The sequence below is a fragment of the Aquarana catesbeiana genome, linkage group LG04 (genome assembly GCF_042186555.1).
Source record: "Aquarana catesbeiana isolate 2022-GZ linkage group LG04, ASM4218655v1, whole genome shotgun sequence".
Classification (NCBI taxonomy): domain Eukaryota; kingdom Metazoa; phylum Chordata; class Amphibia; order Anura; family Ranidae; genus Aquarana; species Aquarana catesbeiana.
Genome location: NC_133327.1, coordinates 96936600 through 96964227, shown reverse-complemented (window position 1 = coordinate 96964227; position 27628 = coordinate 96936600). Strand labels below are relative to the sequence as shown.

The 27628-nt window shown below is 42.2% G+C and overlaps 1 protein-coding gene across 2 annotated transcripts in view; it reads left to right on the top strand.

Moving 5' to 3' along the window:
- The first annotated feature begins 481 nt into the window (after positions 1-481).
- TAF1B (TATA-box binding protein associated factor, RNA polymerase I subunit B) overlaps positions 482-27628 on the top strand; it is a 290995-nt gene continuing 263848 nt past the window's right edge. For both annotated transcript variants that reach the window (XR_012243755.1, XM_073625402.1), the window contains exon 1: positions 482-668. Coding sequence is in view for 1 of the 2 variants with exons in the window: in XM_073625402.1 (XP_073481503.1) it covers positions 651-668 (18 nt within the window). In the remaining variant the exon portion in view is untranslated. The remainder of the gene's footprint in view (positions 669-27628) is intronic.

Genomic DNA, 27628 nt, shown 5'->3' with positions numbered 1-27628 from the left:
GAACATGCTCTCAGTCTTTTGCTGGCCGAAATTCCACCAGCAAAAGTCCGACGGAGCATACACACGGTCGGAATTTCCGACCAAAAGCTCACATTGGACTTTTGCTGGCGGAATTTCCGATCGTGTGTACGCGGCATGAAAGAGAGAGAGCTGTGCATGATGTCATACACCTAGGCTAATGACCAGACAAGAAACAGGAAGTGGGCTGTATAAGGTATTTACTGGCAGAAAAAAAAATGTTTTACTATCGAAAGTTAAAACAACAAGGGTAGAAGATAATAGAAAGGTGAAAAAATGTTCTGCTTTAAAACAATGTCACCAATGCAGATAAACAGGCAGCCAATGACCCCCCAGGTGTCTACCAACAATCTGCAACTCCTCATAACTTTACAACACTCTGCCTAGCATGACAGAAAATCAGGCCCAGCAACATCCTCACACTGAACACCATTGGCTAAACCCGTCTAGGCTGGTCACGTGACGTCGTGGTGCGCGTCACATGTCTGCGACTACATGCCGGAAGTGGCGTGTAACCACCGCGCCTCCTACTAACGTCTCGTGTCCGAGTAAGTTTTGTTTCGGTGATTTGGGAAACGTTCTCGTTTTTGCAGACGGTGATGGGAGAGGCTGAAGTGTAAGTCGTGACGGCCATGGAGGAGGAAGACACGGTACGTACGCTGACGTCATTTAGAGGCGCCCAGTGCGGTCACGTGGTCACCTCACGCCTCTCCTACTGGAGGAGTGACTGAGGATGGCTGGTGTGTTCTGTCAGTGAGGAGAGGAGAAGGATGTTGATATATAGACAGTGTACAATTCTCACAGAGCTCTGATATGAGAGGGAATGGAGGGTGAAGCTTGTGGTCATAAATCCCTCTGTGTAATCCCACAATGGTTGCCCTCTTCTGGAGACAAATCCCATCACCCCTTATTCCTCCTACAATGTCCTCATTCCTCTAATTCTAGAAATGTTTTCTATGGCTCAAAACAGTGCAGTACTCCCTTTACAAAGCCTTTTATTGGAACATAGAAGAACATACGGTGTCAGTGTCGCATATATATCTATACAAATAATTCTACCAATATTAACCACTTCAATACCAGGCATTTTCACCCCCTTCCTGCCCAGGCTAATTTTCATCTTTCAGCGCTGTCACACTTTGGATGACAATTGCGCGGTCATGCGACGTTGTACCTAAATTAAATTGTGATAATTTTTTTTCCCCACAAATAGAGCTTTCTTTTGGTGGTATTTGATCCCCTCTGCGTTTTTTATTTTCTGCGCTATAAAGAAAAAAAAGACTGACAATTTGGAAAAACACAATATTGCTTTTTGCTATAATAAATATCAAATTTTTTTTTTTTTTAATAATTTTTTTCCTCAGTTTAGGCCGATATGTATTCTTCTACATATTTTTGGTAAAAAAAAAATCGCAATAAGCGTATATTGATTGGTTTGCGCAAAAGTTATAGTGTCTACAAAATAGGGGATAGATTTATGTCATTTTTATTATTAACTTTTTTTTTTACTAATGGCTGCGATCTGCAATTTTTTTTTTTTTTTATCATGACTGTGACATTGCGGCGGACAGATCGGACACTTTTGACACTATTTTGGGACCGTTGACATTTATACAGCGATCAGTGCTATAAAAATGCACTGATTACTGTATAAATGTCACTGGCAGGGAAGAGGTTAACACTAGGGGGCGCTGAAGGGGTTAAATGTGTGTTCTAGGGAGTGATTCTAACTGTGGGGGGAGGGGACTGATAAGGGGACGTGACCGATCGGTGTTCCTATATACAAGGAACATACGATCAGTTCTCCTCTCCCCTGACAGATCCACATCCCTGCTCTGTGATGAGCAATCGCAGGTGCCCGGCAGACATCGCGGCCGCCGGGCACGCGCACCTGGTCCCCACAGTGCCGGGAAGACAAAGACGTCATTTGACGTCCGCCCGGAGGGAGGAAGGGTTCCTGCCGCTGTCATTTTACAATTCAGGGGTAGGCAAGTGGTTAAAGGTGAACTGTCCCATGCACTAAATCACAAGGCTCTATATCCAAACAATGTCTGTGCAGAATATTAACCACTTGCTGTATGGGGCAGTTTTGACATTTTTGCATACATATTAAAATTAGCATTTTCCTGGAGCCAACGTGGCAGTATACATGTGGTAGTATGGATTGGTGGCAGGAGAGGAAAATTTTGGTGATAAAATTCAGATTTTTTTCACTAGAAAATTACATACTACCCCCCCCCCCAACAATTACATATTTTCTAATAGCAGAGCCTCTGGAGAATAAAAGGGTTGCTGTTGCAATATGTCACACAATATTTGAGCCGTCATTTATCAAAAGCAAATTTTCATTAAAAAACTTTAGCGCACACAACATGATACCCAATTTTTTGGTAAAATATAAAAGATGCTGTTGCATCGGGTAAATAGATACCAGACTTGTCAAGACTTAACCACTTCAGCCCTGAAAGGATTTATCCCCTTTAATGACCTGGCCATTTTTTGCGATACGGCACTTTCGTCACTTTAACTGACAATTGCGGGGTTGTGCGACGTTGTATCCAAACAAAATTGATGTCCTTTTTCTTTCCCCACAAATAGAGCTTTCTTTTGGTGGTATTTGATCCCCTCCGCGGGTTTTTATTTTTTACGCTTTAAACGAACAAAAAAAAAAAAACGTAAATTTTGAAAAAAAAAAAAACAAAAACACTTTTTATTTTCTGCTATAAAAAACATTCACAAAAAAAAAGTAAAAAAAATAATTTATTCATCAGTTTAGGCCAATGTGTATTCTGCTACATATTTTTGGTAAACAAAATCCCAATAAGCGTATATTGATTGGTTTGCGCAAAAGATACCACATCTACATAATAGGGGATAGATTTATTGCATTTTTATTATTTTTTTATTTTTTACTAGTAATGGCGACGATCAGTGATTTTTAGTGGGATTCCGGCAAACAGATCGGACATCTAACTGACATTTTTGACACTTTTTTTGGGAACCAGCGAGATTATTACAGTAATCGGTGCTAAAAATATGCACTGTTGTTGTACTAATGACACTGGCAGGGAAGGGGTTAACATCAGGGGCGATCAAAAAACAAAACTTTAGTATCACTTTAAAATTGCACACTTGTGAAATGACAACCAACTACAGCATCTAAACACTCCATAGGTGATGTTTAAAAGCCTTTACAGGCTTTCCATTTGGAGTTAAACATGAGCTCTGGTGCTAGAATGATTTCTCTCGTGCTGACGTTCATGGCGATACATCACATGTGTGATGTGATCACAATTTATGTATGCGTGCGGGACCTACATGCAATGCATGATTTCTGTTTCATCACTGGGGTGGTGGTGTTGCTGCTTTTAAACTTTTCTTTCTTTTTTTTTTTTTTTTTTTAATTAACTTTTTTTTTTAATCTAAAGTAATTGCTATCACAAGGGATAAACATCATCCCTTGTGATAGCTAGGGCAGTGACAGGTACTCTTTATTGAGATCGACCCCTGAATCCCTCCTGCATTTCAAAGCATATGATCAAACACAGATCGGTTTGATCAAATTCTTGCCTGGCTGGTAAAGGCCACAAAGAACCAAAACTGCAAGTGACAAAATCCTTGTCCTTCCATGTTCTCTTTGCATAGCCAACTTGTCGCTTGTAGCAGTCCCCGGCTTAGTGGAACAAGAAAGTATGGGGGGCCTCTTCCCAGCCTTGTATAAGTGTTTGGGTGACTGTAGAGCCGCTTTTACATGTCAAAATTGATACCAGGATCATAGCTGCAGCCATAATCCTGCTTCCACCCAAGGACGTAGCGGTATGCCCTGAGGGCTGAAAGTGGTTAAAGTAGAACTACAGGCCACCTGTATCCCATTGGGGAGATTTCCCTTCACTTCCTGTCCCATAGCCACAACAGGAAGTGAGGGAATCGCTGGGTAACCAGAACTAGTGTCCCAATTAGAAGATTTCCCCTCTATGCCTGCATTTTTGTCTTTTAAGACATTTTGTTACATCGTCAGTCCATTCATTTTAAATGGGCTGTTTTAACACAATGAATGAGGATGGTAAGGTGTGAATTGGCTATCACCTTGACTATTGATCCTGATGACCATTGTCTACAAGACATTAAATTAATGGGTAATTCAAACTTTTTAAGTTGTCAGATGAACTGGAGATGAGATGAAATCTCCATTTGAGGAGACCTGTTCTGGTGACCACTGTCTAAGATGGGATAACCTCTCATTTTGGAGAGATCTCTTTTTGCTTCTCACTGTTTTTTTTTCTGTGTTCGGAAGTGAATGGCAATCTCCTTGATCGGACACAGCGTGAAAAACGCACAGTGGTCATAACCATTCTGAAACTCAAAGAAATAGTTTTAGCTTTACATGCACTTCAAAGTGGAAAATTTCAGTAAAATTTTCATTACCTTTTCTAATGAGTATCCCATACTTAGCATTTGTGCAGTAAGCAGCCATCCATCTTCATTGATGCTGGACATTAATCACAGCACTCTTCTTCTTCGGAGTTGCTACCAAGAGTTCTGGCTCTCGTACAGTAAAGAATCCTGTTGCTCACTCTCTTTTCTCTCCTCTCGTCCATTTACAAAAGCCTTGTTTACTTTTCATTGAATGCAAGGCGTTCTTTGAATGGACAAGGCAAAATCCTAGCTTTTACCCACCCCCCCCTCTCCTTTTTATTCTTTTGTCTATTCACAAATCGCAGCGCCAGAAGAGTTGAGTAATATCGTGCATCAATAGCACTACTATGCTGCTTACTGTTTTGCTTGCTGGATAGGAAACTGGACCTAAAAACTTGCAGACAAGCATTTCCCTAAGCTATGATTAAGCATTGTTTGTAGTGTGAAACGCGTCAGATCTTCTGTTCTGCTGTGGAATGTACTTTTGATTTTGTTTTTTTGAATAAAAGGCAATTTTTTCGGAGTGCGGCTGTCCAGAACTACTTCCTATATAAAGCATTTGCCTTTGTCTGTTATATGTTTGGTGCTTTCTATACCTCTCCTGCTGCTTTTTTGACCGTTACCCCACCAATCATTTTGTTCAAACCTCAGTCAGGATCTCCAAATAAAAATCCCAAAATTACCTTGTAAGCCACTGGACTTCAATTGATTATACAAGCATGATGCCTGCAGCTGCAAGCACCAATTCAGTACTGTTTCTTTAGAGCCAACTGTTGCCTAAGTAGTTGCTGGATTGCTTTTACGAGTAGCGGGGGGAGACTTCTGCTGCTTTACTGGGAGTCCCGATCGACAAGCCGGTGCTTCCGCTGGCTTATCACAGAGCAGAACACAGACTGGAAAGGCTCTGTGATATAGTAACCTGTAAGCAATGACCTTACATCACTTCCGGTTTACCTGGCTGTAAATGGCACCTTTTTTAAAAATCAAAAGCATTCGTCAAAGGCAAATCAAAAGATCAATTGCTTTTAAGGGCATAAAGAGTACCCGTCACATGCCTATTGCCACCACAAGGGATATTTACATTCCTTGTGACAGCAATAAAAGTAATAAAAAAAAAAATATGTAAACGACAGTGTAAAAAGAAATAATTGAAAATAAAAGATGTAAAGTGCCCCCCCCTGTATGTCCCCACATCCTGACACATGTGCTAATTCACAGCCGCTCTTCATACATTAGGGTCTTCGGTCAATCGGGGAGTTCTCTTGTGGCTTAGTACTTTTGGCGCGAAAATATTTAAGTTCCTGAAGAAGCAACAGTACAGGTCGTGAAACATGTAGAGCAGAATTTTTAATAATCCAAGAGGACCTGTGGAAATCAGTCTGAGAGGAATATAAATCAGTGTGGGCATATTTCCAGTACATCTAGTATTGCCTCACATGAAGTATATCCTATTATATCCTCCAGGGGAACCACTTTGAGTTATATTTTTATTACATTATTGTCTGTATATTGTCTGTATATGCTGTGTTTTTTATGTGAACTATTAAAATTTGAAATTTTACTTTTATACATGCCTATAAAAACCATTATTCCCAATCCCATAACATCTTCCATCTGATGTAGGCATGCTTTGCCAAACTGCAAATTCCAAGAGCCCTCAGCAAGTCATTCATTGGCTTGGCACCAGCACATTAGCTAGTATGATTGGGGGCAGTTCCACTTTACCTATTCTGGCAGCATTGTCAGTCTTGTTACCGAGCTGGGTGCCGTAGAATGCACACCTTCGCATGTAACGCGACTTACATTATACAATTTTCTTATTCAATTTCCTTTAGAGTTACCTTCAACTATGTAGTGCAAGGACCTGCCTGATTGCATACACTTTGAAAGTGTTTACGTTTGACATCATATTATATGGTTTTGGTAAATCTAAAGGAAAATTGTTTAATGTATGTCCAGCCTTAGGCTAGTAAGAGAAAAAAGATCTGCTTTTCTGATCTTTCAGTATCCCCGAAGGTAACACAAATCTTAACGTGATATTAAAGTCTCGTTTTCTTTGTTTAAAAATAACAAACCTGTTATACTTACCTGCTCTGTGTAGTGGTTTTGCACAAAGCAGCCCCAATCCTCTTCTTCTCGGGTCCCTCGCCGACTCCCTGTCCCCTCCCTCCTGCCCCCACAGTAAGCAGCTTGCTATGGGGGCACTCAAGCTGAGCCGCTGCTCTGTGTCTATTTAGGCGTGAAGCCGTAGCTCGGCCCTGCCCCCTCTCTCGTCTCGTCTCATTGGCTCACTGACTTTGATTGTCTCAGCCAATGAGGAGGGAGATTCCTGGACAGCCAAGACTCTCGTGCAACATCGCTAGATCGAGCTGGAGCTCAGGAAAGTGTGAGGGGGGGGGGGGGGGCTGCTGCACACAGAAGGTTTTTATCCTAATGCATATGCATTAAGAGAAAAATTGGGCTTCTCATTTGGTGCTCAATGTCAGAGAATATATCCTAATTTTTATTTATTTATTTACTGTCCCAAAATATTAAAAGATTATAATTTTATTAAAGTTTAGATGGCATTTTTTGTCCATTACTAAAACCCACCATAAAAGAACAACCCAAAATAAATTCTTCTGTTCCTGTCGAACAGCACTACAGCATATGTGGGTGATATACACTAAATAAACTGACTTTTCCCTTTGACCTAACCCTGACACTGACCTAAACCAGATTTTATTTATTTTTTGTTGACATACTTCTCCTCTAGCAGGGAAACAAAAAAGGAGAAAAAGATACAAGGGATCTTATTCTCCATTCAAGAGGAGAAAGAACACTGCGCAGGTTGTCTAATTACTGATGGCTAATCACAAGCGATCACAACGATCATGTGATCAAAAACCGGTCCTCCTGGCACCCGATCATTAGTAAGAGACCCAGAGCTGTTGGTGACAGCTTGGTCTCTGTGTTGTGAGCACAATGTGCAGCCCTGCCCCACATGCGGCCCTGTTGAAGACTACCTGCTTCAGTGAGGCTGCATTTGTGTATATGCTCATCATTTGATTACACAATAGAGGATCAATCTTGTAATTGTATATGTAAATATGCCTTGATTTTTAATTTTAATTTCACTTATTTAAATAGGCAGAATTGGAAAATTGCTTGATCGTAATATTGGAGAGTCTGTAAATTGTAGCAAATGTTTTAAAGCTGAACACTATGTACAAAATAGTTCATTTAAATACATTCCTCAATAGCCACAAAGCTTATAAATTTACTTTGTGCGCACCAAATACCATTGCAAAAATAGCAGTGACACCATCACCGTGCGTGCTGCATATAACTTGTGTAGAGAGAGAGGCTGTGGGAGGGACCCAGCAGACTCCGCCCTCTACAGGAGTAGGAGGAGGCAAGACCGGTCACTGTGCATAAGAAGAGAGTGTGGCAGTGACTGGGCAGTTTTACTGGAATCTCCTGCACAGAAGGAAAAGTGCCGGAGTTGTCTCATGCTGGGTTACTGTAAAGATCTGGAAAAATACATAAATGACACCAAGATTCAAATAGCAGTATGCAGTATCTCACAAAAGTGAGTACACCTCTCACATTTTTGTAAATATTCTATTATATCTTTTCATGTGACAACACTGAAGAAATTACACTTTGCTACAATGTAAAGTAGTGAGTGTACAGCTTGTATAACAGTGTAAATTAGCTGTCCCCTCAAAATAGCTTAACGTACAGCCATAAATGTCTAAACCGCTAGCAACAAAAGTGAGTACACCCCTAAGTGAAAATGTACAAATTGGGCCCAAAGTGTCAATATTTTGTGTGGCCACCATTATTTTCTAGCACTGCCTTAACCCTCTTGGGCATGGAGCTCACCAGAGCTTCACAGGTTACCACTGGAGTCCTCTTCCACTCCTCCATGACGACATCACGAAGCTGGTGCTCCTCCACCTTCTGTTTGAGGATGCCCCACAAATGCTCAATAAGGTTTAGGTCTGGAGATATGCTTGACCAGACCATCACCTTTACCATCAGCTTTTTTAGCAAGGCAGTGGTCGTCTTGAAGGTGTGTTTAGGGTCGTTATCATACTGCCCTGCAGCCCAGTCTCCGAAGGGAGGGGTTTAATGCTCTGCTTCAGTATGTCACAGTACATGTTGGCATTCATGGTTCCCTCAATGAACTGTAGCTCCCCAGTGTCGGCAGCACTCACGCAGCCCCAGACTATGACACTCCCACCACCATTCTTGACTGTAGACAAGACACACTTGTCTTTGTACTCCTCACCTGGTTGCCGCCACACATGCTTGACACCATTTGAACCAAATAAGTTTATCTTGGTCTCATCAGACCACAGGACATGGTTCCAGTAATCCATGACCTTAGTCTGCTTGTCTTCAGCAAACTGTTTGCAGGCTTTTTTATGCATCAGCTTTAGTAAAGGCTTCCTTGTGGGATGACAGCCATGCAAACCAATTTGATGCAGTGTGCATCTGGCTTAGGTAAGTACAAGTAGGGGCTAAGGAGGAACAACACACAGGTTTTTTACCTTCATGCAGAGACTTTAGAACTGCTTTAAGGTATCAAAACCTTTAGCTTTTCCAACCACTTTTATTTAGAATTATATCCATGTACAATTAGAAACACATTCCAAAACTTCCTTTATTTCATCTGTGGCTATAACTAGGACCAAAGGGAGTAATTAACTGTTTATCTCAGATTAAAATCACACTGGCTTTATTAGGTTCTTCAGAGGTACATCAAGGATACATAAAATGAGAAGCCGTGGTCTGCTGATTTTATGTAACCCTAATGTCCTTTTGAAGTATCCTATAAAGCTGCTGTGAATTTAATTTAAGATAAACAGCGAGTCACTTGGTTCCTGCTTGTTTTTACATGTGTATGTGGAAAGGTATTTTCAGTCCTGTATCACCAAAAGAGCGTCCTGGGCTTAGTATATAAAGATCAAATGCTCCTATGTTTCTACCCTAAAACTCGGGGGGGGGGGGGGGGGGGGAGGGGGGGGGGCAAAATTCTCCTTTGCATTGGAGCTGCCCCCATACTGTAAGAGCGCTTTCACATTGGCAGTAGTGCCTATAACCCTCTAAAAAGCCAGCTTTGGTGGATCACTTTTCAGAAGGCAGTTTAGCAGCGGCAGGCTGGCATTTAGTAAGCGATCATGCCACCTCCTGAATGTCTATCTTCTTCCTGGTATTGAAACCTGCACCACAACTACGAGCCAGGAGTTTGACCTCAATAGGCAAGTAGTCCTGTCCATCTTTAATGTTTGAATTTAGATGGGTGACCAGGGGAGGTAAAAATCCAGTTCAGCCACCTATTTTTATCAAACTCCCACACATGGGTGAAAGACCACTAAGTGTTAAAGAAGAACTCAAGGTTTGGATATATTATACATGGTTATATTTGTCCAGCCAAAATTGATCAAAATTTCTATTCCACCAATTATGTAGCATGTTTTGGGGCTCATTAGAGTTTCATAGTCACATTAATGCAGTGTTTTTATGCCTGTATATAATCTTCAGAATTGGTATTATTGTCAGGGTTGTTTATACATTACATATCACATACTAAGGTATTAGTGTGTGTGTGTGTGTAATTATACTAGCATTTTTTTATATTGTTTGGTATATGGAGCCCTGCACTTTATAGCTGATATGATAATCTGATAAGTGTTTTAACTCTTCCACCTACTTTATCCAAAACGTAAAAAAAGGTTTTGGCATACTCTTTTTATAATCTACCTAAAAGGTCCATTTTTCTTACCTGATTCTGTGATTTCATGACACAAGGTTCTGAGTCTTCCTTCTTCTGGACTGCAGAGTGGGAGTGACATGGAGGTGATGTGGACATTTTTCATTGGCTGTTCTTTAGCAGGGGCATCACAGTCAATGGCGGGCCCGAATTGACATGATAGGTTTCACTAGTAGAAGAGGCTCCATAGATGGTCACATGATGGTGGTAGGCAGTTTAAAAAATAAATATAAATGTACTGCTTGGGGACTGCTAGGGATTACTTGCTCATCTGCACTGCTGTGACCTGGTGAACATTCCAACCCACCTGACATTCTGGGTTTCGACATCCCTGTACCACTGTAAAGTAATATATCAGACAACTCTGTGTATATATGTTCTGATAATATTTACTAGAACCAATTAAAGGGATATTGTCACAAAAGGGGGTAAGAGCACTCCGTGCAGGCTTTTGCTTTTATTATAGCTACTCCCAGCAATCTCCCTGGTTGTAGCAAAGATCCCTGGGATATACAGTCCAAGCGCAAAATCATGCAAAGCAATTGTCAGTCTCAGGAACTACTCGTCCCACAATCCCTTTTGTTTGGCTCACAAATTTGCTGTCCCTCAAAATAACTCAACACACAGCCATTAATGTCTAAAGCGCTGGCAAAAAGCGAGTACACCCCTAAGTGAAAATGTACAATTTGGGCCCTGAGTGTCAATATTTTGTGTGGCCACCATTATTTTGCAGCACTTCCTTAACCCTCGTGGGCATGGAGTTCAGCAGAGCTTCACAGGTTGCCACTGGAGTCCTCTTCCACTTCTGCATGACGATATCACTGAGCTGGTGCATGTTGGAGACCTTGTGCTCCTCCACCTTCCGTTTAAGGATGCCCCACAGATGCTCAATAGGGTTTAGGTCTGGAGACATGCTTGGCCAGTCCATCACCTTTTATCCGCTGCTACTTTAGCAAGGCAGTGGTCATCTTGGAGGTGTGTTTGGGGTTGTTATGTTGGAATATTGCCCTGTGGCCCAGTTCCCGAAGGGAGGGGATCATGCTCTGCTTCAGTATGTCACAGTACATGTTGCCATTCATGGTTCCCTCAATGAACTCCCCAGTGCCGGCAGCACTCATGCAGCCCCAGACCATGACACTCCCACCACCATGCTTGACTATAGGAAAGACACATTTGTCTTTGTACTTCTCAACTGGTTGCCGCCACACACGCTTGACAGCATCTGGACCAAAATACGTTTATCTTGTTTGCGGGCTTTCTTGTGCATTATCTTTAGAAGAAGCTTCCTTCTGGGGTGACAGGCTTGCAGACCAATTTGATGCAGTGTGCGGTGTAAGGTCTGAGCACTGACAGGCTGACCCCCCCCCACCCCTTCGACCTCTGCAGCAATGCTGGCGGCTCTTATTGCTTTATTTTCCAAAGACAACCTCTGGATATGATGTTGAGCACGTGCACTCAACTTCTTTGGTCAACCATGGCGAGGCCTGTTCTGAGTGGAACTTGTCCTGTTAAACAGCTGTGTGGTCTTGGCCACTGTGCCGCAACTCAGTTTCAGGGTCTTGGTAATCTTCTTATAGCCTAGGCCATCTTTATGTAGAGCAACAATTCTTTTTTTTCAGATCTTCAGAGAGTTCTTTGCCATGAGTTGCCGTGTTGAACTTCCAGTGACCAGTATGAGAGCGTGAGAGCGATAACACACCTGCTCCTCATTCACACCTGAGACCTTGTAACTCTTAACGAGTCACGAGACACGCGGAGGGAAAATGGCTAATTGGGCCCAATTTGGAAATTTTCACTTGGGGGTGTACTCACCTTTGTTGCCAGCGGTTTAGACATTAATGGCTGTGTGTTGAGTTATTTTGAGGGGACAGCAAATTTACACTGTTATACAAGCTGTACACTCACTACTTTACATTGTAGAAAAGTGTCATTTATTCAGTGTTGTCACATGAAAAGATATAATAAAATATTTACAAAAATGTGACGGGTGTACTCACTTTTGTGAAATACTGTGTGTGTGTGTGTGTTATAAAAAATTTTGTGTGTGTGTTTCAGAATGATTAAGGGGGGCAGAGATAACCTTTTAATGCCATCTGTCCTGTTTTTTTTCAATACATAAGGTTGCTGGATGGCACATAATTGAGTTCAAAGAAAAAGAAATAGGCTGCACACCATCGCCAATCCAACAGATTTATTGAACTGCCACCAGGACAAGGACACAGTTGAGGATAGAGGTGACGCATTTCATAGTGACATTGTGCTTCTTCAAAACCTGGTTTTGAAGAAGCACAATGTCAGTGTGAAACGCATCTGTGTCCTTTTCCTGGTGGCAGTTCAATACATGTTCAATAAATCTGTTGGATTGGTGATGGTGTGCAGCCTATTTATTTTCCTTTGATCCCATGCTTAGGGAAGCGAGCCGGGGGCTAGCACCCAGTTCATCCAGCCTTTTGGATTACAATACTCACCTGGAGCAGCGGCTTGTCTTTTTTGTTTCTAGATAATTGTGAGTTACAAATTGTGTGAACAGGTCGGGCATTCTCCCAACAAGGTATGGAGGTCACGGATAGGCCTTTTGTCCACTCTGCTGTCTGACATGCACCCAGATTAGTTTGTTTTTGGTTATGTTTCATTTTAACTAGTAAAGTAACATTTTCTAAGCCTTTCCCTGAATATTCTTTGGATAGTAAACATATATTTGTGTGTTGGGTTCCTTAGGCCTAATGTACAAGAGACGTTTTACAACCTCTCTTGAACGATTTAACTTGACAGATAATAACCCATGTCTAAAAACGTCCGTTGTGCTGCATTTATATGCCGCGTTTAGCCACGTTTTCATTTAGAAGTGTTTTTTTTTTTCTTTCCAAATCGTAAAAAATTAAAAACGAAACACTGCTAAACGCGAGTTACCGCGTTTACAAGCTGTTACAGGCGTTTGGCGTTTCTAATGCCTCTGAACATCCGTCCTGAACGCATTTTTTTATTTTTTTTATTTTGCTTTCCGAAAAATACTTCTGAACTCAACTGCCTAGAAACGACTATAAACGACCCTGTGTACATGTACTGATAGGATAACATAGAGGGGAGTTCAGGAGCAGCTGAAAAAAAGGCCCAACTGCTTCTAAGGCTCTGTTCACATCTAGGCGTTGCTATTTTACAGGTGTTTTTCAGGCGCTTTTGCAGATTTGCAGCATTTTTGTACAGGCGTTTTTCAGGCGCTTTTGCAGATTTGCAGCGTTTTTGTACAGGCGTTTTTCAAGGTTAAAAGGTCACCAAAAGCAGTAAAATGCCTGTAATCTGCCAAAGAAGTTCATGTACTTTTTTGGGGGACGGGCATTTTGTTTTAGGCAACATAATGCTCAGATGTGAACAGGGTAGGGCTGGGAGATTTTCTATAAAAAAAAAAAAAAATCTACGATTTTCTTAAAAAGAACTCGATTCACAATTTGAATCGAGTTTTTTTTTTTTTTTTTTGACACCGCGCTGGTCCTAGGAGCTGCGGGCAGGAGTTTTTAGGCGAGGCCGCGGCTTCAGCCTAGTCCGCGGCGTCCGGCCTCGCAGACTAGGCCGAAGCCGCGGCCTCACCTAAACTCCTGCCCGCAGCTCCTCAGGACCGGCGCGGTGAAAAAAAAAAAATCTAAAAAAATCTATTTGCTTAAATTTTGAATCAATTTGACCTCTCAACTCGATTCAAGATTTAAATCGATTTTTTCCCAAGCCCTAGAACAGGGGCCATTGAAATGAATGGGATTTGTCTTGTTGGGTGTTTTTAGAGCTGAGGCTTAGAGCAGAAAAACGCCCAAAAACACCTAGGTGTGAACAGAGCCTAAATGTCCGTTTACCAGCAGCAGTGTACATGAGGCCTTACCAATCTTTTATCTTGTATTATATCACAGTTACTCATCTTGGTTACCCGTTACTCATTTTGTTTCCTTTGGCAGGAGTTTGAAGAACTCTGTATTCCCACAGACTTTACAACGAGCAGAGCTAATAAATTTAGAGATGCTATAACAGAAACTCCCTTCCTAATTTACAGTATATAATGTAGCTCAGCTGATTGTTTAACCACTTGCCTAGCAGGCACTTACACCCCCTTCCTGTCCAGGCCATTTTTCAGCTTTCAGTGCTGTCGCATTTCGAATGACAATTGCGCTGTCGTGCTACACTGTACCCAAACACATTTTTTTATAATTTTCTTCACACAAATAGAGTTTTCTTTTGGTGGTATTTAATCACTGCTGTTTTGTTTTGTTTTGTTTTTTTTTTTAGATAAAAGACCAAAAATTTTGAAAAAAAAATGTTTTTTACTTTTTTCTGTCAGCAAATTTTGTAACTAAGTCATTTTTCGCCTTCACTGATGGGCACTGATAGGCTGAACTGGTGGGCATTGGTGAGGTGGCACTTGTGTGCACTGATGAGGAGCCACTAATATGCCACACTTATGGGCACTGATAGGCGGCACTGATAGGCAGCACGGATAGGCGGTACTGATGGGAATTAATGGGTGGCACTGATGGGCGACACTGATAGGCATTGATCAACAGCAGTAATGGGCATTGATGGGCAGCACTAATAGGCGGCAGTGATTGCCAGCACTGACTGGCATTGCTAATGGGCACTGATTGCTGCCACTGGTGGGCACTAATTGCTGGCATTGGTGGGCAAATGGTGGGCACTGATTGGTTACACTGTATTGCTATATTGTAATCAGGGCGCTGATGATCAATGCCCTGATTACATTCCTAGATGTCCCCCTGCGTGGAGATGCCGCTGGTCGGCTCTTCGCACCACACACTCTGTCAGTGTGAGGCGAGGAGAGCAAATTTTCGGCATCTCCGTGTTTACATGTGACCGGCTGTGATTGGACACAGCCGATCACATGGTTAAAGAGCCGCGGACGCGGCTCTTTGCAGAGACCGGGGTCACGATCGCCGCGCTGAGCGCCCCCTTCTGGGTCGCCGTCAAATGACGGCGAGGTGGGCGGCAAGTAGTTAAAGTGGAACCTTACTCTCACAAAACATTTACTATTATTAATCCTCATGCTGCTAGCATTAGTAACTAGATAGGAAGGTATATCAGATTTACTTGTTTTAAACAGGCTTCACATTTTTTCAGTTAATTCCTGGTTTCCAGGCCTAGGCTAATATTGTCATGCATCTTGGGGGGGAGGGGAGCGTGCTCTTTCTCAACTAAGCACACCCTCCTGCTTGCTTGTCTGAGCTAAGTGCAGATGGATTTTAGTAGGTAAATGCTACATTAATCGTCTTCCCTTACTCAAGATGGCCACAGCCAGATATGCAAGGGTTTGTTTTTCAAAAGTAGCTTCTCAGCAAAATAAAGCGTGGGGACATGGATGGGTGAGTTTGATAAAAATGAATTAACCACTTCAGCCACGGAAGATTTGGCTGCTCAATGACCAGGCCATTTTTTGTGATACGGCACTGCTTTGCTTTAACTGACAATTGCGCAGTCGTACGACACTGTACCCAAACAACTTTGATGTCCTTTTTTTTCCCCCACAAATAAAGCTTCATTTTGATGGTATTTGATCACCTTTGCATTTTTTATTTTTTGCGCTATAAATAAAAGAAGAGCGACAATTTTGAAAAAAAAAACACAATATCTTTTACTTTTTGCTATAATAGATATCCCAAATTTAAAAAAACAAAAACAAATTTTTTCCTCAGTTTAGGCCGATATGTATTCTACATATATTTGGTAAAAAAAATTGCAATAAACGTATATTGATTGGTTTGCGCAAAAGTTATAGCGTCTATAAAATAGGGGATAGATTTATGGCATTTTTATTATTTTATTTTATTACTAGTAATGGCGGTGATCAGCGATTTTTATCGGGACTGCGATATTGCGGCAGACAAATCGGACACCTTTGACATATTTTTGGGACCAATGGCATTTATACAGCGATCAGTGCTATAAAAATGCACTGATTACTGTATAAATGACACTGGCAGGGAAGGGGTTAACACTAGGGGGCGATCAAGGGGTTAACTGTGTTCCCTAGGTGTGTTCTAACTGTAGGGGGAATGGGACTGACTAGGGGAAGAGACAGATCAGTGTTCATACTCAGTATGAACTCACAATCTGTCTCCTCTCCCCTGAGAGAACCAGGATTTGTGTGTTTATACGCACACATCCCCGTTCTGTAACGAGCAATTGCAGGTGCCCGGCAGTAATCGCCGCCGGAGGAGTCTTAAAGAGCCGACGTACAGCTACAACGGCTCGCGCAGGGGAGCAACCTGCCGCAAATATAACTGCGACGGCTGGTCCAGAAGCGGTTAAATAGCATTTTTGGTTTGTGATGCTCAGATGTGGGTCCGCATTAACACAGTGTTGTGTGCTGTAAGGCTCCATGCACACTAGTGTTTTTTTTTTAAGCTCCTAGAAGCTAAATAGTATTATCCTATGTGTCCATGCACACTACAATAGGCTAATGTAGCGTCTAGGAGCAGAAAAAAATTGCTTTTGTAAAGTTTTTCTGAGCGTTTTTCCAGCAGAAAAAATGCTAAACACTCCTAATAGGTTTTTTTTTTCCTCTTCATGTACTGTAAAATACCAGCAAAATGCTAATGCTTTTAAAAGCTTTGCTCCATGCATACTAGCTTTTTTTTTTAAGCTTCTAGAAGCTGTTAGCATTTTTTTCTGGCTCCTAGAAGCTAAATAGTGTTGTCCTATGTGTCCATACACACTACTTTTAGGCTATTAGCGTTTTTTGAGCTTCAGCGTCTAGGAGCAGAAAAAATTTGTTTTTGTCGAGATTTTCCAGAGGACAAAAACGCTGAACGCTACTAGAACGCTCCTCACAACTTGGGGTCAACTAGTATTGGGGGCATTAGTGGTAGGTTCACTAAAGAACATACACCCAAGGTAAGTATAGTAACAAGTCTAGTTGCAATCTCGGAACACCCAATAAGAGGATACAATGCGACCGGTTTAAATTACGTGGCATGTTCACCAATGCCAGGAGCCTGGTGGACAAGATGGGTGAACTTGAAATACTGTTGTACGAGGAGGATTTGGATTCTGTGGGAATTTCAGAGACCTGGTTCAACAGCTCTCATGATTGGCTGGCAACCATTCAAGGGTATACCCCTTTATCGCAGGGATAGAGAGGATAAAAGGGGGAGGGGTATGTCTGTATGTCAAGAATAATGTACAAGTGAATGTGAGAGATGACATCACTAAGGGAGCTAGGGAGGAGGTGGAATCCTTATGGGTAGAGGCTCCAATGGGATGAAGCTAAGGGGAAAATAATACTGGGAGTATGCTATAGGGCCCCCTAACCTGAGGGAGAAGGGGGAGACGGACCTCCTATCACAATTTAGATTAGCAGCAAGGATGGGAAGTGTTATCATAATGGGGGATTTTAATTATCCAGACATAACTGGGCAGAGGGAACCACACATTCATCTAAGGCTCCCCAGTTCCTAAATGTCTCGCAGGACAATTTCATGGGTCAGATGGTAGAGGCACCAACTAGAAATAAAGCGTTACTGGATCTACTGATTACCAACAATACAGACCTGATCTTGGATGTGGAAATACGGGGCAAATTAGGAAACGGCGTTCACAGGTCAATTGGCTTAAGTATAAATCACACAAATAGGAAACATAAGGGGAATACAAAGACACTGAATTTCAAAAGAGCCAACTTCCCTAAACTACGAACCTTGCTAGAAGGCATAAATTGGGATAAAATCTTAGGAACAAAGAACCTGGAGAAGAGATGGGTTTGCTTTAAGAGCATATTAAGGGCATTAGCCAGTGCATTCCATTGGGTAATATATTTAAAAGAGTGAACAAAAGTCCTGGATGGCTTAACTCCAATGTAAAAATGCATATAAAAGCAAAGGAGTAGGCCTTCAAAAAATACAAGGTTGAGGGATCATCATCAGCATTCAGACTTTATAAAGAATGCAACAAGAAATGTAAGGGTGCAATTAGGGTGGCTAAGATAGAACATGAAAGACACATAGCGGAGGAAAAAAAATCCCAAGAAATTAGTTAAGTATGTAAACAGTAAAAAAGGGAGCACAGACCATAGCGGCCCCATAAAGAATGAGGAAGGACATCTGTTAACAAAGGATGGGGAGATGGCGAAGGTATTGAATTTATTCCTTTCCTGAGTCTTCACGAGGAAATCGGGGGACTTTAGTAACCAAAACGGCAGTTTGCCCTCATGACACTTTACAGGAAGCACCCTCATGGCTAACAGAGGACAGAATTAGAGTTAGACTTGGGAAACTTAACATTAATAAATCACCGGGACCAGATGGTTTGCACCCAAGGGTAATTGGGGAACTTGGTCAAGTAATTGCCAGACCATTGTTTCTAATTTTTACTGACCGTCTACTGACTGGAATGATATAAACAGATTGGAGAAAAGCCAAGGTAGCACCAATATTTAAAAAGGGCCCAAAATACATCCCTGGGAATTACAGACCAGTTAGCCTAACATCAATTGTATGCAAGCTCTTGGAGGGGACGATCAGGGACTATATACAAGATTTTGGTATTGAAAATGGTATCATTAGCAGTAATCAGCATGGATTCATGAAGAATCCTTCTTGGAAAACCAATCTATTAACCTTCTAAGAGGTAGTGAGTCATCTAGATAAAGGAAGACGTGATGTATCTGGATTTTGCAAAAGCATTTGACACAGTTCCCCATAAACATTTACTGTACAGAATAAGGTCCATTGGCATGGACCATAGGGTGAGTACATGGATTGAAACCTGGCTACAAGGGCAAGTTCAGAGGGTGGTGATAAATGGGGAATACTCGGAATGGTCAGGGGTGGGTAGTGGGTAGAGCTGCACGATTCTGGCTAAAATGAGAATCACGTTTTTTTGCTTAGAAGTTAGATCAAGATTTTTCCACGATTCTCGCGGCGTAACATCATCTTTCACATTAAAACAAAAAAATTGGGCTAACTTTGCTGTTTCTTTCAGAACAGTCCCTGCACAAGGAAGGGGTAGGAGTAGACTGGAAGAAGGGGAGGGAGGAGCCGGATGTGGGCGTCAGGCTGGACGCGATGCTAAGCCCGGGATGCCTCGAGACCTCCTCCCCATGATGCCGGCTCTGCTTAGGCAGAGCCGCTGCATCCCGATCTCCTTCCTTGCCCTGGCCCCCCCCTGTCTGGTGCCGCTGTGCCCGCTCTTGCCTCCTCGGTCATTCATCTCCTCGCCCCCCTTTGTTCCCCCGCTGTGTGCGCTGCCGCTGCGGAAAGGCTGAGCGGCACACCGGAGTGGAAAATAGCGGCCACTCTAAGAGAAAAACTGTCGTCCCACCGTTCCTCCGTCCCGCCCGGTCCTCCCTGCTCTGCATGGATAAGCCTACTAGAGCCTGTACAAGATCGGAACCAATTACTCACTAGGCACCGGGAGCGTGTGAAAACGGAGCCAGGTGAAGCTAAGAGGCATGTGGGGAGAGCCAGGCAAATGCATCGAATGAAGGGGTAAGTGTACCACATTTAGACAGAGGAGGATCGGAGACACCAGAGGAAAAAAAGACCTGTACAACGGAGAGATGAAGAGTGGCAAGTAGTACAAACTTCAAATTACTTTTTCGCCTAGCATTACATGCTTATACCTTAGAACTGTTATTTGCTTGACGGGGAAGGTGAATTTACAGTGGTAGGCTTACCCAGCAACAAACACTTTTTTTCTTTTTTTTTTTTTATTATATAACCACAGATGGCCCCATGTACCTGGGGATTGACGGCGCTCACAGTGCTAATGTGATTTGTTGTCATTGTTCGGGGTAGTACCCACAGGAGACACTTTATGCTCTATGCAGCGACCTCACGATCAGCAAACTAGGCGAAAATAGACGGGAAACTCCGGAAAGTAAATGCAATCTCAAGAATTTCTAATATTGATCAGTCTTGAAAGTTTACAGTTTAAAAGAGACTTTATGTCTATGGCACAAGGGCAACTTTATAAAATCAAGTCAACTAAAAGTAAAGTACCGATAGTATCACACACTATGAGATCGGCAAGAAGCTTTTGTCCTGAGAATCCTCTGCTATCTTAAAATCTCCCTGGTTTCCAAGCTGTATCCTTACTATTCTCACTACTGTTGCTACTTTTGATACATATCAGTCATAGCCCTGTGTGCTGTTTGCATATCTATTTGCCTCACTTAGCAAAAATATATATATTTAGTGGAGGCAAACAGATCAGGGTGGGCCTCACTTGGGGGGTGTAATATTACGGGGATGTGCATTGCTACAAGCTAAGTTAAATGGCTTACTTTTAGTAGTACTATAACTCGGCGAATATAAGGTTCTGCTGCGCTATTGCACTGATAAATGTGTGGACTGAGGGACTGTGGTGCAGGCTGGTTGGCGAGTATATCAGGTGTAAAAAAGCATTGAACGGGGGAACCGACGGACAGATGGCGATGTTGATCTAACCATCTAACTTATGGAAGCCACTTGTTAAAACATGCGGAAGTGAACTAAGTCAATCAACAATAGCGGTGCTATTAGCAACCAGATTTGGTTCTCCCCTTATAAGTCTTCACAGGTTCCCTGCCCACAAGAGGACTAGAAACTGGATCCCCCACTCTATTAAGGGTGGGGCCCCTCCAGGGAGCCCTCTGGACATCTTCCATAAGCTTCTATAAAGCTCTTTCCATTAAACTCCCAGAGTATTCCAGATGAGGTAATCTCAGAAGGAGCTCTCTTGGGACTAATGCCCCGTACACACGGTCGGATTTTCCGATGGAAAATGTGTGATAGGACCTTGTTGTAGGAAATTCCAACCGTGTGTAGGCTCCATCACACATTTTCCATCGGATTTTCCGACACACAAAGTTTGCGAGCAGGCTATAAAATTTTCCGACAACAAAATCCGTTGTCGGAGTTTCCGATCGTGTGTACACAAATCCGACGTACAAAGTGCCACGCATGCTCAGAATAAATAAAGAGATGAAAGCTATTGGCTACTGCCCCGTTTATAGTCCCGACGTACGTGTTTTATGTCACCACGTTCAGAATGATCGGATTTTCCGACAACTTTGTGTGACCGTGTGTATGCAAGACAAGTTTGAGCCAACATCTGTCGGAAAAAATCCTAGGATTTTGTTGTCGGAATGTCCGATCAATGTCCGACCGTGTGTACGGGGCATAAGATTGGTGTACTTGGAAAAGCAAGAAGGAAGAGTAGAGAAGAGTTAGGGGGTGCAGGTGCCTGTACTAAGTGCAGCAACTAGGAAGAAATGAGAGGTAAATCAACGAAGGGGGCGATTGCCAACCCTGCTAACCCACCCAGGACAAGTGCAAGCCCGGGAACCATTAGAAAATACATGGTGCAGGACAGTGGCAAAGACAGTCGGGGCAAACAAAAGGAGACTAAAAGTAAAACCCCTGAGTGTACACCAAGGACAGGGACGAGATGACAGTTAGCCGAGGTCGATACCCACACGGCAAGCAGCGAAGCATCAGAGGATACAACAATGGAACCCTAACAAAAAAAACTGCTACCAACTAAAGGCGAAATGGCAGAAATGTTCGCGAAACTTGAAGTATCTATAAGGGGGGAAATAGGCTCTCTCCGCAAAGACATGAACCATATCCTAAAAAGAGTTGAAGAGGCAGAAACAAGGATGGACAAGCAAGAAGATGAGATAAAAGATCTCAAATCTCAGATGGAAGAGATACAGAGAGAACAGAGAAATTTACGGTACAGATTGGAAGACCAAGAAAACTGGAATAGAAGGAAAAACCTACGGATCAGAGGCCTACCAGAGACACAGGGGGAAAAAGAAGACCTACAAGGAATAATGGATGAAAATTTTGGCAGTATGGTAAACCCCCTAGATACAAGTAGTAAAATAAAGTTTGATAGAATCCATAGGATCAGAAAACCTGTTGAAATAAGAGGGGAGGCCCCAAGAGATGTCATCGCAAGATTTCAGAACTTTAATGATAAAGAGAAGATTAAGGCCAACTTGAAAAAGAACTATGCAGTGAAGTTTGGAGAGACAAATCTGCAGATCTTTCTGGACCTGGCAGCTGAGACGCTGGCCAGGAGAAGAACACTGAAACCACTATTAGAACAGTTAAAAGCACACAATGTACAATACTCGTGGGGCTTCCCAGCCTGCCTAATAGGACGCAAAGAAGGCACGGGTACCCCACTGTGGTAGGGGGGAATATCGGGCCCAGGGACGCCCAGCCCGAGCTCAACCTCAAGGGGGACAACCGAGGGGCCGGGAGGAGTTGGAGGGGCCACTTTTTTTTTTTTGCTAGGCCATGGGAAGGCCTGTCACCCCCATTAGGGATGGAGAGGGGTGGGGGGGAAGGGTGGGAGGAAGTGTGAGGGAGGGAAAGGGAGGATGGGGGGTTAAGGGAGGGAAGAAGGTGGGAGGGGGGGTATGGGGAGGGAGAGACCTATATACACAGCATTGTTCCCCGCTTCTTAGAACCGCAAGGATATATCCAGCCTCTACTATGATACAAACAACAAGATGTCAGGGATAAATTTAATTTCATATAATGTAAGGGGTCTCAATTCCCCCATAAAATGTGCGAACATATTGGGTGAATTGAAATTCCTTAGAGCAGAGGTAGTCTTCTTACAGGAGACGCACCTTTATCTGGGTAAGAGCCAGAGAATAGTCTCTAGAGATTACCCGAAGTGGGTGTACGGGGACTCCCCGATTAGGGGTGCAAAAGGTGTTGCTATTGGTTTCGCTAGAGTCGTTAGGTTCACCTTGGAAGAGAGAATGACAGACCCAGAGGGATGCTTTTTGTTTTTAAAGGGTAAACTTAATGGGGTCGACTGCACACTAGCAAATATTTATAGCCCGAACATCAACCCAGGCAGGTTCTTATTGGGTATTCTATCAAAGTTAGAGGGCTTCAAGAGCGGGAGGGCCATAATAGCAGGGGATTTTAATACATGCCTGGAGCCAGATAAAGATAGTACGTCTTGTGTCCGGGGGACCGGAGGTGCATGGCTGAATAAACTTAAAAAGAAGCTCCGCCACTGCCAGTTGGTAGACGCTTGGAGGATGCAACATCCGAATGCAAGAGATTATTCCTTTTATTCCCCCGTACATGCGACGTACTCTAGACTGGACTTTTTTCTTGTAGAACACCAGTACATTGAGGAAGTGGAGAGTACAAAAATAGGGTCAATAACGTTCTCTGATCACGCACCCGTTAGCCTACAGTGGAATCTAGGTAAACGAAAACATCATTGTAATAGCTGGAGATTAAATGAGGATCTACTACATGACAGAGATATTGATAAACGAATCAAAGAAGAATTAGAATTCTACTTCAAAACTAATATTGTTGGAGAGACATCAGAAGATGTAGTTTGGGAGGCCCATAAGGTGTACATTAGAGGTATCATAATGAAGGCGGGATCAGAAAAAAAAAGAAGGCAGGTTAGAGATAAGCTAGCCCTGCAGGAGAAAATTCAGGACTTAGAACAACAGCATAAGCTAACTGGGGACAGTGAGGTACTGGCGGGCCTGTATAGGAGTAGAGAGGCTTTGCACGAGCTAATTGAACTGGAAAACCGCAAGGTATATAACCGCGTAAAAAAGGAAAGATATATAGGAGGTAATAGACCCGGTAAATTTCTGGCAAAGGTTCTAAGCAAAAAGAAAAGTAACAACTATATCGATAAAATAAAAACTAAAACAGGAGAGATAGCCCATAAAGATAGAGAGATTGTGAAGACTTTCCAGGATTATTACGGGGGGCTGTATGCGATAAACAAAAACGATACCGTTGAGGAGAGGGAATTAAAACGTGGGAAAATTAAAAAGTATTTAAAAGATTGCGGTTTGGCCAAAATTTTAGGAAATGAACAAACCTCCTTAGAAGCCCAGTTTACCGAAGTGGAAGTGAGAAAGGCGCTTAAAAAGATGCAAGTTGGTAAAAGCCCAGGCCCGGACGGGCTGACGGTGCTGTATTATAAAAAATATCAGGACTACCTGATACCAAAAATGTGTTCCCTTATGAATAACATCGGGGATAAAGGGGAAATGAGAAAAGAGGCACTGACAGCAAATATAACTATTATTCCCAAAGAAGGCAAGGACAGTACACTATGCTCTCTCTTTTAAATGTGGATACGAAACTGTTTGCAAAAGTGATCGCAGAAAGACTGAAACCCATAATAAGTAGGATTATACACCCAGATCAGGTTGGGTTTGTACCGGGCCGACAGGGACGAGATAATAGCATTAAGACTCTTCTAGCGGTCCAGCAAATCAAGCAGAGTGGAGTCCCAGGTCTACTCTTGTCAATAGATGCAGAAAAAGCGTTTGACAGAGTAGACTGGGACTTCATGATGGGCACTCTAGAGGATTTTGGCCTCGGGAATAGGATGCGTAAATGGATAGGGGCACTATATTCTAGACCGACAGCGAGAGTGAGGATAAACGGCGTCCTGTCGGAACCGTTTGATATGTACAATGGTACAAGACAGGGGTGCCCACTCTCCCCGATGCTGTTCGTACTATCCCTGGAACCCCTTCTATCTAAGATTAGGCTAAATCCGGACATCAGTGGGGTAACGTTAGGTAATGACGAATACAAACTAGCTGCGTTTGCGGACGACATTTTGCTTTACATAACTCGCCCAAGGATCTCACTCCCGAATATCATGGCCACCCTACTAGAATATGGGAAGCTATCTAACTTCAAAGTCAATCCAAATAAATCAGAAATACTAGGTATTAACACCTGTAAAATTAGAGACCAATCATATCAAAAGCACTTCCCCTTTATGTGGGGGAAAAAAGAATTAAACTACTTAGGGGTTAAAATTACCACTTCACTAGAGACGCTCTTCCAAGTAAACTTTCTACCGCTCCTTAATGAGGTAAAACAAGAACAAGAATTTCACATGGACAGTTATCATGGGCGGGGAGAATAAATATCTAAAAAAAATGGTCTTATTTCCAAAAATTACATATGAAATGCAAATGCTCCCAATAACGCTCCCGCAAACCTACCTCAGAAAACTGCATTCGATGTTTGTAAGGTTCATTTGGAGAGGAAGAGTACCTCGATTAAAATTTTCACAACTGTCAAAAGCCAATGGTAAAGGTGGATGGGGAGCACCAGATGTTTGTAAATACTATGAAGCTATTGCTCTTGCTAGAGTAATAGACTGGGTTAAAGATAAAGCAGATAAACACTGGGTAAAAATGGAAAAGAAAATTAGTGACACGAAGTTGAATAAAATAATTTGGATACCACCTCACTTAAGGAAATTTAGCACTGAAATGCACCAGATTACTAGACATGCACTAAACATATGGGATAAGTTACACAAAAGGGAACATTGGGGGTTTAAAGTGGTTGTATATCCGCTGAAATTTTTTTTTTTTACCCCTGTAAAGCAAAAGGCATAATGAGCTAGTATGCACCGCATACCAGCTCATTATGAAATACTTACCTTAGAACGAGGTGTCGATATCTTACCTGGTCCACGCCGAGGGAACATCCCTCGGCGTGTCTTCCGGGTATCGCGGTTCCAGCGCTGTGAGTGACTGGAGCCGCGATGTCATCACTCCCGCGCGTGGGAGATTTCTTACCCGGCAAGGTCCGGCAGTTGCCGAGAATCCCCTGTGCGCATGCGCCGCTGCAGTCAGCGGCTCATAGCAAGGGGAATATCTCCTAAACCGTACAGATTTAGGAGAGATTTTTTTTACCTACAGGTAAGCCTATTTATAGGCTTACCTGTAGGTAAAAGTAAAAAAAAAGACTATACAACCACTTTAACTCTCCTCTAATATCACTTAAGGATTCAGAATACTTTGCACCAGGGAAAGGGGAGTGGTTTGGGGGGGGGTTACTTGATGAGAACATACAGCTAAAAGATGTAATGTGCCAAGACAAATTATGTACGTTCCATGAGCTTAAAGATAGGAAAAATCTATTGGTCATCAATACATGGCGATATAACCAATTGAGGCATTTTGTAGATTCTTTACCGCAACCAATTAGACTGCAGGACTGAGGGACTGGTATATGCTTTACAGTGCTCCTGCTCCCTCCAATACATTGGCAGAACGAAACGACCAATGTGGAAGAGAATAAGAGAGCATATCCAGAACATTAGAAAAGGCTATCCAAAACAGTGTTTCAAAACATTTTGATAGGTATAATAACAGAGACCCTAGGGGTCTCCATTTCTGGGCTATTCAAAAGCATAAGGCTCATTGGAGGGGTTCCCATAAAGTGAGGGAACTCAGCAAGAATGAATCCAAATGGATATTCCAGATGCGTACATTAGAACCCCATGGTTTGAACATTGAATTCGACCTGAATTGTTTTATTTCTGATTTCTAGAGGTTTTTTCAGATTTATATATATATTTTTATGGTATATATTTTATTTTAATTTTTTATATTTTTTATATTTTTTATTTTTTGGTCCTAGATTCTCATTATTTGTCCAATATCAGTTTTTTCTGAGTGGCAATATTTGGTTCAGTTCTAGCAATTAAATAATGGTCATCATCCATTTTTGCAATGTTCTATCAGGGAATTTTTAGATTTTAATTTTACATTTTAATATTATCTCCCTATTTCTTATATCATATCTTATTTTAATTTTATATATGTGTATTTTATATTCATATATATCATGTCATCTTGTTTACTCCGTTTTCCATACATTTATGAGCAGAGCATGTTGATACCCCATTTTTGTGATATTATGGGGCACTGGTCAATTATCAAAACCATTAGAGACAATGCTTTGCTATATATTCCCTCTGTGAGATGTTATACCAATTGTGACCACTGGAGGGAGTTGAAGAAGTAAACGTGATTAGAGATATCAATATATATATTTTTTACTCTTTACACACTGCGTTTTTTACACATGGAATCGTGGTTTTGATAAACCAACGATATTCATATGAATTACATGTCTAATAAAAGTAGGTTTTAACAGGATTGAAGTCTATGCAGGAAGCAGGATGATGATTAACTCATGCTGTAGCCATGGCAACCACTCTGCTGTTGTGCTATAAAGCTGAGTCCGTCAGAGCTTGTATTATCCTTGAAAAAGTCACGTGACTGTGATGCAACGCGTGGGAGGAGCCAAGGACGCTCTGTGCAGATCAGCAGTATCACACAGTGTACTGCAGTGAATCTGCTCCTGTCTAAGGCGGCTGACTGCTATAGTAAAACCTGCATATGCCTTATCATTATAAGGCACACGTGAGTGGATTGAAGTTTGCCTGTGTACCTTGGTATCCTAACTATTGCACAATGATTGGTTTTTTCTCTTATCTGCCTGTCAAATGAGATCTGTTTATGATTCTCACATTGGTTGTGAACAGAAGCAAAAGAAACATTGTTACTATAAATGTCAATGAGCACCTTAATTAAGCAAGTGTTTTTAAACAGCTTTGCTAGTGGGACCGGAT